The sequence below is a fragment of the Pyrus communis genome, chromosome 13 (assembly GCF_041283825.1).
Source record: "Pyrus communis isolate YQ-2024b chromosome 13, ASM4128382v1, whole genome shotgun sequence".
Classification (NCBI taxonomy): domain Eukaryota; kingdom Viridiplantae; phylum Streptophyta; class Magnoliopsida; order Rosales; family Rosaceae; genus Pyrus; species Pyrus communis.
This window is the reverse complement of record NC_142577.1, coordinates 8152687-8170160: the sequence shown is the minus strand read 5'-3', so window position 1 is coordinate 8170160 and position 17474 is coordinate 8152687. Positions and strand designations below refer to the sequence as shown.

The window sequence follows — 17474 nt, the reverse complement described above, 5'->3', positions numbered from 1 at the left end:
GAGAGGGTTTGGCCCAATTAGTTTCATAAAAGGATTTGTGTAACCCAAATCGACAAGGAATGAGGCCTAACAAATCAGAATCCAAAAGGAAAAAGGTTTAGGAAATTCGTCCAAAACTGGGCCTTCTAGAAACTAGGTGTTTTGTGGCTGATTTTGGGTTTTCTAGAAGAAATAAAAGGGGGAAGGGTGTGGCACCCTTTTAGGGTCAGATAAGGCTTGTAGAAATTAGGTTTTTAGGTCCACTTGCAGCTAGGATTAAGACATGATAAGGTTAGGATAGGATAAGATGAGATAAGGTTTTGGATAATGTTGGATAAGGTTTTAGATAAGGTTTTGGATAGGGTTTCCTCTTTTGAGCTACTTCCTTATCCACTTTGTCTTGAGCTTAGTTCCTTCCTCTTCTCATCATATTTCTAGCCTCTTGAACTCCAAATTCGTCCATCCATGTTAGCCCATTGATAGGAGCATATTTATGCTACTTAGTTATGTTGTTTCCTTGCATTTAGTTACTTAACAACTATCTATTTTAGTCTTTTAAGCTATTTTCGTATGTTTTTAGGTCCTAATGGCAAAAGGAGCAAGAAAGTGCATTTTGAGGCTATTTGGAGTAGTTTTGGGCATGGATTGGATAGCTTAACTATGGAGCAATGTGGATGGACGAAATTGAAGTCAAGAGATGCTAGGAAAGGCTAAAAATCTGGAGAAAGAAGTCCAAATGCAAAGAAGATAAGGAAAGAGCAAGAAATAAGGAACCTTATCTTATCCAAACCTTATCCAACCTTATCTTATCTTATCCTATCCTAATCTTTTCCTACCTTAATTCCAACTTCAAAGAGGACTCCTTTTCACATTAAATCACCTAAATATCAAGTTCTAGAAGCCCTATTTTCGTGCATTAAGTTTATGCCACATGTAACCCTTCTAGAAGTTCTAGAATCTGCCACAAGGACCATTCCTTGTCCTTCTTGGAATCTGATTGAAAGTATCCTTGTTCTTTGGTGATTTGGAGTCCTAATTCCTCTCCTTTTCAGCCCAAATTCGTGCCTCCCCTTCACCCTATAAATACTTGATGCCACAACACTCAAAAACCACCACCCTCTACCACAAATTCACACCACACCATCCACCACACCTCAAGAGCCTAAATTCACACAAATCCCCATTGTTGGCAGCAAGGAAGGAAGGAGGAGCCACCTGGAGTGTTTCTAGGTGTATTCTATCTTTGTTTTTAATGTTTAAGATTAATTATCTTTGTTTTGTAAACATGAGGAGCTAAACTTGTTTTAGCTAGAGGAGACTTTGAAACCATGATTATATTTGCAATATGAATTGATTAATTTCAGTTGTGAATGCAATTTACTTAACCGTTTGATGGATAACTTATTCTTGTTTGTTGATTAAGGGTGCACACTTAATTTGCATGCTTGAATTTGGTGCTAGAATATAAGGGAGTTTCACATAATCGTTACAAACTTATATTCACAAGTAGTTAAGGTTGTTTTCACAATCATGTTAAGTAAATTCCTAGCATGAGTATCATGATGTCATAGTTACAAGTGCTTTGTCAATACTTATGATTTTCATAGAACGTAATGATCTTTGATTGTATCTCTATTATGATGTCACATAGGGAACTTTTGAAGAATGCTTTGGGTTGTCGTATGATGTCATCCAATCGAATAACTAAAGGAAAATCTGAGGGTTAATTAGTGATATCACGGTTAATCTGGGGTGTTGAGATTCATGGTTTATCGAAAAAGCAACTAGAAATCAATTTGTGTTCAAATGTGTCATGTGTGGAAAAGAATCCTCTAGCTAGCTAATCACCCATCCATATACCCAAATTCGTTCATAACTTTGTCTAAGTTTAGTTTCTGTCTTGTTTTAATTCAAATTCGTCAAAACCAAAACCCCCCTTTGTTTTAAGTGTCAATTAGGTTAGAATCTGAGCTATTGTGTGTTTTTGAGTCAAAACCAATTCTGTTTTTGAGTCTTTTTGATTGTTTTGTGTTGTTTTGAGTCTTTTAAGTTTGTTTTGAGTCATATAAGTTTAGTTAAGAGTCTTTTGAGTTTATTTAAGTGTTTTTAAGTTTAGTTTTATGTTTTTGAGTCAGTTTAGAGTAGATTAGCAATCCCTCCTAATCCCCGGCCTAGAACGATCCCTACTTATATCTATACTACAATTGTCAAAAAGAGGGTTTAATTTGTGTGCTATTATATATCACATCACCCATATACAAGCTATCCACATAGTGCCCAAAACTGCTCCAAAATGCACTTTCTTGGTACTTTAACCCTTTGGACCTACAAACACACAAAAATGAGTTGAAATACGACATTAACTAAGAATTAATAGCACAAATGCACAAGAATAAGCTAGCTAAGTCGCCTAAATATGCTCCTATCACCCATTCCACCCAATGTTCCTTTTCCTCACAGATTTTTGCAAACCAAATGCATGAGAAAGACATTCTTGAGACGTTTAGGAAAGTTCAAGTCAATATCCCGCTCCTAGATGCCATCAAGCAAGTGCCCAAATATGCCAAATTTTTGAACGAACTTTGCACTACAAGGAAGAGGGCTTCACATAAAGAGGTGGTTAGGGTAAGTGAAAACGTTTCCGCTGTTTTACAAAGGAAGTTACCACCAAAGTGCAAAGATCCAGGTAGCTTTACAATTCCTCGTATTATTGGCCAAACTAAGTTCGAACATGCTATGTTAGACTTAGGAGCTTCAATTAACGTCATGCCATACTCTATATATGCATCCATGAACCTTGGTGAATTGAAAAATGATGGTGTGATTATTCAATTGGCCGATAGATCTAATGCCTATCCAAGGGAGTATTGGAAGATGTCTTAGTGCTGGTGAATAATGATAGGAGCATATTTAGGCGACTTACTTAGCTTGTTTTCGTACATTTATATTGTTAATTCATAGTTGTTTTGGTAGTTTAAGCTATTTTCGTGTGTTTTTAGGTTCATATGGCTAAGGAAGCAAAAAGATGCATTTTGGAGCATTTTGGAGCAAAATTGGACTTGGAATGGATAGCTTATGTTTGGAGCAAAAGGAATGGACGAAATTGAAGACCTAAAGGTGTTAGGATTCCTAATCACAAGAGGATTCCTAATCAAAGAATGAATCCTAGTCAAAGAAGGTTTCCTACTTGAAGTAGGAAAGTTAAGCCAAGGTTTCCTATTTTGGTTTAATCTTTCCTAATCCTTAAAGACTCCATATTTCAGCAAGATGAAAGGCTCCTACCTATTCTAGGTCACAAAAACAACATCCCTTGCAACCATTAGGACAATGCCGTGTGTTTCCTTGTGTCTCCCTTCCTTGCAGTGCAAGGAAGGGCTTTGTTCCCTATTTTAAACACTTAAACACCTTCCTTTCTCATACCTATTTCAGCCATAACTCACATACCCTTTTTATATTCCTAAATCCTTGCCTAAATTCAGAAATAAAAGACATTCCCTTTCTCTCTAACCTTGGCCGCAAGTCACATTCCTATTTCTTTCAATTTCTGATTTTGTGTTTCCTATTCTTCAAAGATTTAGAATTAATTCCTTTCCTAAACCAAGTAATAAAGCCTTTAGGTCTTTTCTTCCTTATATATACTCTTGTGCCGCACCCTTAGGAAGCGAATCCCCCCTTCTACACAACCTGCTTTCATTCACAAACACATCCAATTCTGCCGCAGCTTTCCATCCCAAATTCCACCATCCCTCGACTTCCAAACCTTCGTCCAAACCACCCTACACCACCACTAGGCCTTGCCGCACCACCATACCTCCATAAACCCACCTTAAACCCAGAAACTCAACCAAAAACCCACCTTAGCACTTGTGCCGTGACCTAGCAAAGAAGAGGAGAAAGAAGACGAAGCCTTGGACGTTTATGCATTCGAGTTGGAGTGTTGGAACGCTTCTAGGTGTAATCTATCTTTTGTTTTCAATGTTTAATTCTAATTTCCTTTGTTTCGTTATGAACATGAGAGGCTAAACTCGTTTTAGCCTAGGGATGCTTTAAAGCCATGATTATATTTATAATATGAGTTGATAAATTCCAGTTGTGATTTCATAAATTGTGAATGCAATTTACTTAACCGTTTGATGGATAACTTATTCTTGTATGTTGGTTAGGAAGGCCTACTTAATTCGCATGCTTGAATTTGGTGCTAGAATATAAGGGTTGTTTTCACAATCATGTTAAGTAAATTCCTAGCATGCGTATCATGATGTCATAGTTACAAGTGTTTTGTCAATACTTATGATTTCCATTGAACGTAATGATCTTTGATTGTATCTCTATTATGATGTCATGTAGGGGACTTTTGAAGAATGCTTTGGGTTGTCATATGATGTCATCCAATCCAATAACTTAAGGGAAATCTGAGGGTTAATTAGTGATGTCACGGTTAATCTGGGGTATTGAGGTTCATGGTTTATCTGAAAAGCAACTGGAAATCAACTTATGTTTGAATGTATCATGTGTGGAGAAGTATCCCTTGGCTAGTTCATCATCCATTGGTTTTACTTAAATTCGTCCAAAAATCTGTTTTAAGTTTCAAGTTATTTGTTTTCTTTTAAATTCGTCCAAAAACAAATCCCCCTTTCTTACTTATTACAAATCTTTCCAAAAGTGTGTTTTAGAGTCTTTTGAGTCAAAACTAATTGTATTTTCGTCCAAATTAGTATTAAGTGTTCAAAACTGCCCAGATTGTGTTTTTAAGGCAGTTTTGAGTGTTTTGTTGCTGTTTTGAGTCTTTTGGTTTGTTTTAGTGTTCTAGTGTTTAGTTTTACATTCTTTGAGTCTAATTTAGTGTTTTAACCTTTGTGTTACGTTTTTGAGTCAGTTTTCAAGTGTTTTAGCAACCCTTCCTAATCCCTGGTTTAGAACGATCCCTACTTATACATATACTACACTTGTCAAAAGAGGGTTTTAATTTGTGTGCTTATATAATTTGCATCAAATTTTTGGCGCCGTTGCCGGGGATTAGCAAGTTTGCTAATCCCCCGTTGTTTCTTTTTGTTTTCTTTTTATTTTCTTTTTGTTTTAGCTACTGACCTTATTTCTTTTCTTGTTTGTAGGTACTAGTTTATGACTCGTAGCTCTCAACCTATTAGTTCAAACATTTTCGATTTTGACGACGATTTTGAGCGCACTTTGAGGAAGAAGAAGAAGAACCTAGAACTTCAACCAACAAGTTCTAGTTCGGCTTCCAATTTTGAGGAGGAAGGAGAACCCACGGCAAGGGAGGAAGAAGAGGTCCACACCATGGCAGCGGACAACCGTACAATCAAGGAGCTTTTCTGATAGGAGCATATTCATGCGACTTAAATGGCTTGTTCTCGTGCATTTACGTTATGTTTCTTTAGTTATTTTAGTACTTTATGCTTCTTTTGTGTGTTTTCAGGTTCTAAGGGCAAAGTATGCAAAAGGGTGCATTTTGGTGCATTTTGGAGTAGTTTGGGGCGTTAAATGGATTGCATATACTTGAAGCCAAGTAGATGGACGAAATTGAAGACCAAAGGAGGCCCTTTGTACCAGAAATTCACACCAACACATCCCATTTCAGATTGCATTCCAATCATTCCAGCCAAGCCACATGCACTCCCTTTAATTTATTCAACCTAGCTGTCAAAGCACATGCACATTCACCCTAATCATTCAACCAACTTTGCACATGCATTCATCATCATAACCTAGCTGTCATTACCCTTTAATCACATGCATAAATCAGCCACATGCATCTCCCATCACCATTCCAGATTTCCACCAAGTTCCTAGCTGTCATATTCCCTCCTTTTCACCTATAAATAAGCATACATTGCAGCCACAATTCATTCATTCCCATTCATACACAATTCACTCTTCCATATTCAGAATGTAGACCATCAAACCACCCTTGCCGTGCCCTCCCTACCAATCCAAACACCACCAGAAATCATCCCATTGCCGTGGCCTCCCTCATCCATTTCCATAATTCCCCAATCCATTCAACACACCAAAACTCTCCTTCGACCTTGTGCTACAACGAAGAGGAGGAGAAGAGTGCCTAAACGTTCATACAATTCAAGTTTGAGTTGTTGGAATGTTTAGGTGTTTCTTTGATTTCAATGTTTAATTTCAATACTCTTTGTTTTGTACGAATGGAAGAGAAGAGGGCCTAAACGTTCATACAATTCAAGTTTGAGTTGTTGGAATGTTTAGGTGTTTCTTTGATTCTCTTTGTTTTGTATCATGAGGAACTAAACCCCCCTTGGCTAGGGGGGGATTCGAAATATATGTTTATGCTTGCAATATGATTTGATTACTTCTAATTGCGTTTCATAAGTTGTGGATTCAATTTGTTTAACTGTTTGATTGATAACTTATTTATGTATGTTTATTGAGAGTGTACGCTTAATTTTCATGCATGAATATGACGCTAGAATATAAGTGAGTTTCACCTAATAGTTACGAACTTATATTCACAAGTAGTGGAGGTTGCTTATAAACAATCGCGTTAAACGAATTCTTGGCATAAGTTTCATGCAATCATAGTAACGAATGCCTCGTCAACACTTATAATTTTCATAGAGCGTAATGATTCTTGCTTGTATCTCTATTATGCAATCATGTAGGGGACTTGTGGGGAATGTTTTGGGTTGTCGTATGCAATCATCCAATTCAATAACGTTAGGAAGATTTGAAGGTTAATTTAAGCGGACCTAATTAACCCGGGGTGATGAGTTTCATAATTTATTGAAATGCAATTGGAAATCGTTTTATATGCAAGTGTAACATGTGTGGAGATGAACCCCTTAGCTAATCCATCCATCATCTTGTTTTCAAGGAATTCGTTTTACAATCTGCCTAGTTTGTTACTTTGTTTTGTTATTTCAATTTTCGTCAAAACAAAACCCCCCTTTACTTTCTTGTTCTATAGTGTTTAGAATCTGTTTAATTTGTGTTTTAAAGTGTTTTGAATCAACCTATAATCTTAAATTCGTCCAAATTTGTGTTTAAGGTCAGAAACTGCCTAGTTAGTGTTTTTAGGCAGTTTTGAGTCTTTTGAACCTGTTTTGAGTCCTTTGAGTCTTTGTATTGTCCAAATTAGTTAGAAAGTGTTTAAGTTTGTGTTTATAAGTGTTTTGATTCAATTTGTTATACAAATTCGTCCAAATTCACCAAAGTGCTCAAAACTGCCCAGAAAGTGTTTTTAAGGCAGTTTTGAGTGTTTTGGGTGATGTTTGAGTCTTTTGGTTTGTTTTAGTGTTTTAAGCGTTTAGTTTCGCATTCTTTGAGTTTAGTTTAGTGTTTTAAACTTTATTTTACGTTTTTAAGTCAGTTTCCAAGATATTTGCAATCCCTCCTAATCCCCGGTTAAGAACGATCCCTACTTATATCTATACTACAATTGTCAAAAAGAGGGTTTAATTTGTGCGCGTATAATTCTCGCATCAAATTTTGGCGCCGTTGCCGGGGATTAGAAACTTTGCTAATCCCTTGGATTGTTTTACTTTCGTTTGTTTTTATTTTATTCCAGATTCTAAATCTTGTTTTGTTTCTTGTTTTAGGTACTAGTTCATGACTCGAAGTTCTCATCCGATTCGTGAACATATCCTGGAGTGATTGGGTTCTTCGTCCGGCTGCAAGACGTAAAAGAAAGCGCTACTTGGGAGGCAACCCAATGCATTGAATAAAACAAAACATGTTCAAAAAAAAAAAAATAAAATAAAAATTTAGAGATACTAAACATGGAGAAAGATGGAGCCTTCACAACGGTTGTTTTTGTTTACGTGAAGCCCCACTACGTGGCAAAACTCTGGGAGCGGAAGTCATCGGAGCAAGAGGCATCGGAGCGAGAGGCATCGGAGCAAGAGGCATCGGAGCAGGAGGCATCGGAGCGAGAGGCATAGGAGCGGAAGCCATCGGAGATAGAGCATTCCAGGCCTCAATACTTGGCGGAACGCTGGATGACCCAGGAAAAAGGTGCCTCTGGAAGAAAGACGCAAGCCTTTGACGGTCACTTTGCATGCGACCTTGAGATTCTTGCATCTCATCAAGCTTCCTCTTCATGCCCGACGAATAGTTATTTGCAAGCACATGCAAACTTCTATTCTCGTACTTAAGCTGTTTAATCTCCTGCTTAAGATTCTCCACCTCCGCCATCAATGATTCCACTTGGCAGGACCTAGCAAGCAGGCGTTGGCCCATGTTGGACACCGAGCTCGCGCACTGAACACTAAGAGCGAGGGACTCTTGAACGGCCAACTCATCGGACCGTCCTGACAGCAGCCTACTATCTTTTGGAGTGAGGAGGTTCCTAGCTACTATTGTAGCTGTTGTGGCGTCCTGCATCACGGAGTCTTCACCTGTAAGAGGACCGTTAGAAGATAAGAAAGAAGGGCGCCATACGTTACCTTGACGCGGCACGCCCGTATCACTGCGGAGACTCAATTCTAAGCTAAGGTTCGATGGGTTTGCCATTTTTCAAAAGTGTTCAAAGAGAAGGGGTGGATGGAGTTAAATTTCAAAGGGCCAGAGACAATTTTCAAAAATGGGCAGTCTTCAGAGTGTGTATGTTTGAGGTGATCGGTAGCTCTATAAAAAGCCAAGGCGGCGCGTCCACCAATTCAAAAAGCCGGAATTTCCTACGCAAAGTTCGGCGACGATCTCTCGGCTTTTCAGAAAACGCGTTCACTTTGTCAAAAGGTCTCTGACAAAGTGAAAACACGTGGAGGCCATCATCGCAACTACACATCTTTAGCCGACAAACGCAAAGTTCGGCGACGCTTTCTCTACTTTTCAGAAAACGCATGCAGCTTTGTCAAAAGAGCCGCATCCGCACTACTACGTGTCGTTCAGAAAGCGAAGGGGCGTCGCTCAGAAATTAAACCCTCTTTTTGTCAATTGTAGTAAGTATGTAAGTAGGGATCGTTCTTAACCGGGGATTAGGAGGGATTGCAAATATCTTGGAAACTGACTTAAAAACGTAAAATAAAGTTTAAAACACTAAACTAAACTCAAAGAATGCGAAACTAAACGCTTAAAACACTAAAACAAACCAAAAGACTCAAACATCACCCAAAACACTCAAAACTGCCTTAAAAACACTTTCTGGGCAGTTTTGAGCACTTTGGTGAATTTGGACGAATTTGTATAACAAATTGAATCAAAACACTTATAAACACAAACTAAAACACTTTCTAACTAATTTGGACATTAAAGTAAGGGGGGATTGAGTTTTGGACGAAATTAAACTAATTGCACAGATTCTAATTAAAACAGATTGTAAGTATGAATGTGATGGATTGCTAGCTAAGGGGTTCATCTCCATACATGTTACACTTGCATAATAAAACGATTTCCAATTGCGCTTCAATAAACCATTAATTCTCAACGCCCCAGGTTAACCGTGATTGCACTAATTAACCCTCAGATTTTCCTAACGTTATTGAATTGGATGATTGCATACGACAACCCAAAACATTTCCCACAAGTCCTTGCATACGACAACCCAAAACATTTCCCACAAGTCCCCTACATGATTGCATAATAGAGATACAAGCAAGAATCATTAAGTTCTTTGAAAACCATAAGCATTGACGAAGCACTTGTTACTATGATTGCATGAAACTTATGCCAAGAATTTATTTAACGCGATTGTTTATAAGCAACCTCCACTACTTGTGAATATAAGTTCATAACTATTAGGTGAAACTCACTTATATTCTAGCGTCATATTCATGCATGAAGATTAAGCGTACAATCTCAATAAACATACATAAATAGGTTATCAATCAAATAGTTAAACAAATTGAATCCACAACTTATGAAACGTAATTAGAAGTAATCAAATCATATTGCAAGCATAAACATATATTTCGAATCCCCCCCTAGCAAAGGGGGGGTTTAGTTCCTCATACGTACAAAACAAAGAGAATTGAAATTAAACATTAAAATCAAAGGAAAAGAAACACCTAAACATTCCAACAACTCAAACTTGAATTGTATGAACGTTTAGGCCCGCTTCTCTTCCTCTTTGTTGTAGCACAAGGTCTAAGGTGAATTTTGGGGATTATGGATGATGTAGAATGATGTGTTTAGGGTAGGGATGGATGTAGGGGAAGGCAAGGAGTGTTTTTGGGCAGAAAATATGAAGAATGGTGAAGTATGGCTGTGTTAGAGAGAGGGAATGAATTTCTGGCGTGAATGAATGTGTATGAGAGGTGGTGATCTGATATAGGGGTTAATATGAGTATATATAGGCACTTAGAACCCTAGGGAAATCAGATATGGACTTGAATTAATTAATGGGAGAGCATGGGAGTGACAGCTAGGGTGAATGATTAAAGGCAAAGTGCATGTGGCTGAATGGGTTAAAGAGGGAATGATGATGGGAGAGCATGTGGGTGACAGCTAGGTTGGTTGGTGGCTGCAATGGAGGTGTGGAATGATGATGGGAGAGCATGTGAGTGAATTATGAAGAGTGAATGCTTTCAATTTCGTCCATTCCTTTTGCTCCAAGCATATGCTATCCAATCCAAGCCCAATTTTGCTCCAAAATGCTCCAAAATGCATCCTTTTGCATACTTTGCCCTTAAATCCTGAAAATACATAAAACTAGCTTAAAAGACTACTTTACTAAGGAAAAACACTTTAAATGCACAAGACAAGCTAAACTAAGGTGCATAAATATGCTCCTATCAAATTCCCCCACACTTAGCTTTTGCTAGTCCTCGAGCAAAACAAAACGATAACAAACAAACAAAACGACACTAAACAAGTAAAACACAACCTAAACCTTCCAACAATCGTCTTAGGGATTTCCAATGCACATGACATGTTAAAAATCATTATTCCCACAGATTTTAGCCATCTTTACACTCGAGCACATGCTTAAACATAGTCACTACTTACTAGTTCACAAATAACCACTTAAAACGATGTTTTGAATGTAGTAACATGCCTTAGAGAATTTGCTCAATTCCTTACAAGATATGCACTCAATTTTCACTCAGATTTTCTAACTACACACCTTAATCTAGTTATATGTGAGAAGATTAATGAAAACGAGCACTCACATATATATATCACAAAGAAAGCAATTTCTGGAGTTAATGAGCATGTTTAGATATGATCTCATGAATGGAATGCTACGACTTAGATGCGAGAACCAGTGACACCATATGCTCATACCAACTTCAAACTCCACAAATTGAAATGCACAACACTCAAAATAGAAGTCAAGGGTTGTAATGGGGCTTGGGGTATTGGTTAACAATGGAAGGATAAAGGAAAACAAAGGTTCTTAAAGCAATAGCAAGCGAAGTAATGAAATTGAGACTTAGAACTCACTTTAAAACACAGAAATCAACTTTTAACACAAAGGGAAAATCTAAGCAACACTCAGGGCCATATTCAACATTTTGGACCCTTTCTTCAACTACCACAACATGTGAACTTATTTTCATTTATTTCATACTCTTTTTTCTTTCTTTTCACAACTTTTTCTTTTCTTTTTCTTTTTCCACCCGTGCCTATGGCACACTAACTCACATGAAAACTACTTCCCCCACACTTATTTTCTGCCATACATTAATCAAAAGGAGTTCAACTCAAATCATGCTTTGCTATGCTTCAAGAATAAGGGTATGGATGGTCCTAATCTAGGCTAGGTGAGGATAGTGTGGGTTAACAAGGAACGTAAGCTTAACAAGGCTCAATGGGGTTAACTTAAACATATAATGAAGTAGGATACATGGCAATTTGGCTTTGGTGGTGGTCACTACACAACTTCTTCTTGAATATGTGTTATGCAAATCAATAACATGCTTTGAATGAAATGGGCATGAGTTCTAGCATTTGGAACTATATGATGAAACGCCTTCTAAGTAGTAACCAAGCAAAGAATAATGAGATCATGCAACGAGTTTGAAAACAAGAATCACAGATTAATACTCTCCAAAGAATGTTTAAAGCTCAAGTCTCACAAGGTTGTAGCGTTTGTTTGAGTTCCTTCCTTCAAGCATGTTACAAAAACTAATTTTTCTTTTAGGATTGCATGTGAAGTCATACATTATAACCATAACCAAGCATATACCAAGAGTATATCAAACTTTTCTCCATGTTTATAACTCTTCTTAACAGTCATGCAATTAAAAACCAAATCCTTATCATTGTGTTGGAAGGTACCCTAAGACACAAACACACAAAAACGACTCAAAACACTCTTTTTAGGCTTTTCAAAACATGTTTTTCAAATTTTTATGTGATTTTCGGAGTTATAAAAACAAAACATACTAAAACACTCTAAAACATCTTAAAAACCCCTTAAAACAACAAAGAACAACATTTGAAGTTATGGGTGATAAAATCCCACGAATTTGCATCAAATATACATAGTTACCCCCCCACACTTAAATGAAACATTGTCCTCAATGTTTCAAGCATAGATTCACACAAAACATAAGTAAACACACAAAAAGCACTTAAACATACTAAACATGGCAGAATGTAACTAACAAAGAGAAGAGTTTAGAGATGCAAATCTGGTTATTGGAGTGTGAATTCCATTTTCTCCTTGGTGATCTTGGACTGGGCTGGGCTGGAGATTCTTTTGGTTTCCTCTGATCGTTGATTTTCCTTTGTGCTACTCTTGAACTGGGCAGCAGGATTCTTTTGGTCTCCCCCGAAGGTCTGAGCTTACTCCTTTTATCTGTTTCTTTGTTCAATCTCTCCAATTCGTATTGAAGACGGTTAGAGGATAGCTCAGCATATCCTTGTCTCCTCATGCTTCAATGTATCATTTTCCTTTGCCTTACTTGCTCCCCTTTGCAGAAGTGGTCCCTTCTCTGGAAGTGTATCAACCGTTGAAGATGACTACTCGAGAGCAACGCTAGGTAAGCAACCAGGGAAAAGAGTCCAGGTAGACTCCAAGTGCCGGCTGATTGCTTCTTTTACTTTGCCATGCAAGTAATAACAAAGACAAAGGAAAAGACAGGGAAAGAGCATGATATGAGATACTTTTGCTTTTGACCTTGATGATATGAGATACCTTTGCTTTTGAAGAAGCGGTGAATGAATCAGCACATGTATTTGTGGTGCTGTTTCCTCCTGGGTCATCTGTACTCCAGGCATCTGGTATCATCTTTGGGGAAGAAGAAAGAATGGAGTATTTCTTAAGGCTTTGCTGGGAGTGCGCCCTCAGAGGTGAGGAAGAGTTGGGCATTTTCTTCAGGTTTGCCCTGCCATAAAAGATGAAGGTCGACATATATAGGGATTTCCCAATAGCAAGTGGTGGTATTGTTCTTTTACCCTTGTCGACAAACGTTTTGATCCCGTAAATCCGGCCTTTTGAAATAGTGACGCCTCTTCGATTTCTGAACGACGCCTCTTCGATTTCTGAGCAGGCGCCCCTTCGATTTCTGAACGACGCCCCTTCGCTTTCTGAACGACACGTTGCATACGCTTTCTGAACGTGATGGCCTTGGCGGTTTCAAATCCTCCTTTTGGATTAACGATGGTTGAACTAGGCAATCTGCCTTGCTCTCTAATTTGCCCCATGAATTCCGCTATTTGCCCTATTTGCTTTTCCAAATTGTCCACCCTTTTGTCTTGGATTTGCCTCTCTTTGTTTTGAGTTTGTACCTCCTGCATCAAAGTAGTTAGTAACTTAACAACTTGATCATTGTCCAAAGACATACCTGAATTGGTTGGGGCAGTTTGCATTTGGGTTTGATTTGGTACGAATGGCTTCGTATAAAAACCCGGGGGTTGTTGCCTAAATCCTCCTTGTTGTTGGTGTTGTTGAGGCTCCCTCCACTTGAAATTTGGATGATCCCTCCATCCCGGATTGTAAGTATTTGAGTATGGATCATTGTGTGGCTGATTTTGGCTCCCAAATCCCACGGCATTAGCACTCTCCCATCCTCCATTTTCTATTAGTTGAGGACATTGATCATTGCGGTGGCCTTGCATAGAACATACGCCACAAACAATTGGTCCTTGTATCTTCATCCCTTCGGCCATCTGTGACACAATGGAAGTGAGGTTAGCTAATTGAGATTGAATGTCGAATGGAGAACTTACCTCATTAACTTGCTGCCGTGGGAAGTCTCTTTGCACAAGTCCTTCATATTGTTGTGCATTTAGCGCTCGGTTGGCAATTAGGGTCTTTGCAGCCACCGGGGTTTTGTCTACCAAAGCACCTCCCGCCGAAGCATCTAGCATTTGTCTCTCAAGTGGAAGTAGTCCTTCATAGAAATATTGAATCAAAAGCTCTTCCTTCATTTGATGTTGTGGGCATGATGCAACTAGAGCCTTGAAACGTTCATAGTATGCTGGGAATGATTCGCCTTGGCCTTGTTCAATTCCACTAATTTTCTTCCTTAAAAGAATAACTCTCGAAGTGGGGAAGAACTTCTCTAAGAATGCTCTCTTCATACTTTCCCACGAAGTGACCGTTCCAGGTGCTAATTCATAAAGCCAATCTTTAGCCTTTTCCAAAAGAGAGAATGGAAAAGCTTTCATCTTCAAAATACTCTCATCTACGTTGATGGGTGTCATGCTTGAGCATACTACTTCAAACTCTTTAAGATGCTTGTTTGGATCTTCCATGGACAGTCCATGGTACTTAGGAATGTGGTGCAACAAGCTTGACTTCAATTCAAATTCATCGGTCTTGCCTTGGGCAGCCGCGGGGTATTGAATGCATAATGGTGCGGCATTGGCCAACCCCGAGGCCGAAAGCTCTTTAATGGTCCGATTGTCCACTGCCATAACTTCTTCTTCCACTTCTTCAAACTCAGATTCGGCCTCTGAACTTGAACTAGGTTCACTAGGTTCGGGATGCCTCCTCTTTCTTCTCAAATCACGTTCAAAATCGTCGTTAAAGTCCAAGATATGTGCATGCACAGTTTGAGAACTCCGCGTCATGCACTAATACCTAAAACAAGAAACAAAACAAGATGAAGAATCTGGAATAAAATAAAACAACGAAAATAAAACAATCCAAGGGATTAGCAAATTTGCTAATCCCCGGCAACGGCGCCAAAATTTGATGTGAGATTTATACGCACACAAATTAAACCCTTTTTTTATCAATTGTAGTGAAGAATGTAAGTAGGGATCGTTCTAGACCGGGGATTAGGAGGGATTGTTAATCACTTGGAATTGACTCAAAAACGTAGAAACACAATATAAAACACTTTACTAGACTCAAAGAATGCAAAACTAAACTTTAAAACACCAAAACAAACCAAAAGACTCAAAACAGCACCAAAACACTCAAAACTGCCTAAAAAACACAATCTGGGCAGTTTTGAACACTAGACACAACTTTGGACGAAAATTGGTTTTAACTTGACCTAAGACACTTAAAAACACAAACTAAATTGATTTCTAACTAATTTGACACTCTAAGTAAAGGGGGATTTTGATTTTGACGAATTTGAAAACAAAACTTAAAACTTTGTAAAACGAACAGATTTTAAACGAATTTGGATTTAATGAATGGATGGGAAGCTAGCTAAGGGGTTCATCTCCACACATGTTATACTTGCACACAAAACGATTTCTAATTGCTTTTCAATAAACCATGAATTCTCAACGCCCCAGATTAACCGTGAATTGCACTAATTAACCCTCAGATTTTCCTAACGTTATTGAATTGGATGATTGCATACGACAACCCAAAACATTCCCCACAAGTCCCCTACATGATTGCATAATAGAGATACAAGCAAGAATCATTAAGTTCTATGAAAACCATAAGCATTGACGAAGCACTTGTTACTATGATTGCATGAAACTTATGCCAAGAATTTACTTAACGCGATTGAGATCATCAACCTTTACTACTTGTGAATATAATTCCATAACGATTAGGTGAAATTTCCTTATATCCTAGCATCCAATTTATGCATGAAAATTAAGCGTGCACTCTCAACCAACACACACAAATCAATGTAATTCACATAGATAAGTAAATTGAATTCACAACTTATGAAACGCAATTAGAAGTAATCAAATCATATTGCAAGCATAAACATGTATTTCGAATCCCCCCCTAGCCAAGGGGGGTTTAGTTCCTCATTCGCACAAAACAAAGAGAATTGAAATTAAACATTGAAATTAAAGGAAAAGAAACACCTAGAAATTCCAGCGACGCGAACTTGAATTGCATGAACTTCCGAGCTTCCTTCTCCTCCTCCTTGGTGCGGCAAGGGTCTAGGGACAGGTTTTAGGGCCTTAGGTGTATGGATGTATGGTTATGGAGGGATGTAGTAGTGTTTAGGGGAAGGGGATGGTGCGGCAAAGGTCTAAAACTAAGGAAAGGGGTGTTTGGTGGCTGCGGCAAGGGTGTGGAGAGATTTGGACGAATTTCTGGAGTGAATGAATGGGTATGAGAGGTGGTGATCTGATCTAGGGGTTAATATGAGTATATATAGGCACTTAAAACCCTAGGGTAATCAGATATGGACTTGAATAACCCAAATCAACTAGGAAATAGGCTTAGAAATCAGAAATAGAGAGGGATAATGCTTCCTAGGTGCAGCAGGTATGGGATAAGGTGATAAGGTTTCTAGAATGCCTTGCAAGGCAAGGGAAATCAGATTTCTAGAAGGGTTTGGGCGCCACCTTTGTAGGAGATAAGATAAGGTTCCTAGAATCATGATTTAAGTGCCAAATTTGTAGGGAAAAAGTGATAAGGGTGCTGCACCTTCTTAGGGATAATGTTTAGGGCTTCTAGAAAGCCTTAAAACTAAGGGGAATTGGATAAAACCCACGGCAAGGATAGGATAGGGTATCTAAGGCTTCTAGAAACCCTCCAAGATAAGGTAAAGTGCATGGCATCCCTATAGCATTAGGATAAGGTGTCCTAAATGGATAAGGACTCCTCATTGTATTTGGAAACTTTGCCTATTAGGATTAGGAAACCTTGTCTTCATCATTCATTCTTCATCTTGGACTCCTTTTCCTTCTTCATCTTGGACTCCTTTTCCTTCTTGGACTTGGAAAACTTCTTTGTTGCTTCACTTGAGACCATTTGGATTTTGACTTTCCTACTTCAAGTAGGAAACCTTATTTGAGTAGGAATCTTCATTCTTCTAGGAATCCATCTTCAACTAGGAAACCCATTTTCATTAGGGACTTTCCTACTTCAACTAGGAAACCTTGCTCAAGTAGGAATCATCATCTTCAAGTCTTCAATTTCGTCCATCCTCTTGGCTCCAAGCATATGATGTCCATTCCAAGCTCTAATTTGCTCCAAAAGGCTCCAAAATGCATCCTTTTGCATACTTTGCCCTTAAAACCTGAAAATACATAAAACTAGCTTAAAAGACTACTTTACTAAGGAAAAACACTATAAATGCACAAGAACAAGCTAAACTAAGGTGCATAAATATGCTCCTATCATCGGAGCGAGAGGCATCGGAGCAAGAGGCATCGGAGCAGGAGGCATCGAAGCGAGAGGCATAGGA

At 38.4% G+C, this 17474-nt stretch overlaps 1 protein-coding gene across 1 annotated transcript; it reads right to left on the bottom strand.

The window, feature by feature from the left end:
• Positions 1-11538: 11538 nt before the first annotated feature.
• Positions 11539-16969, bottom strand: LOC148691702 (uncharacterized). The gene is made up of 2 exons (XM_088682836.1): positions 13458-16969; positions 11539-11576 (listed from the first exon to the last, which is right to left on the bottom strand). The coding sequence occupies exons 1-2, from the start codon at positions 14923-14925 to the stop codon at positions 11539-11541; spliced, it is 1506 nt and encodes a 501-aa protein (XP_088538962.1). The 5' UTR covers positions 14926-16969.
• Positions 16970-17474: the final 505 nt, after the last annotated feature.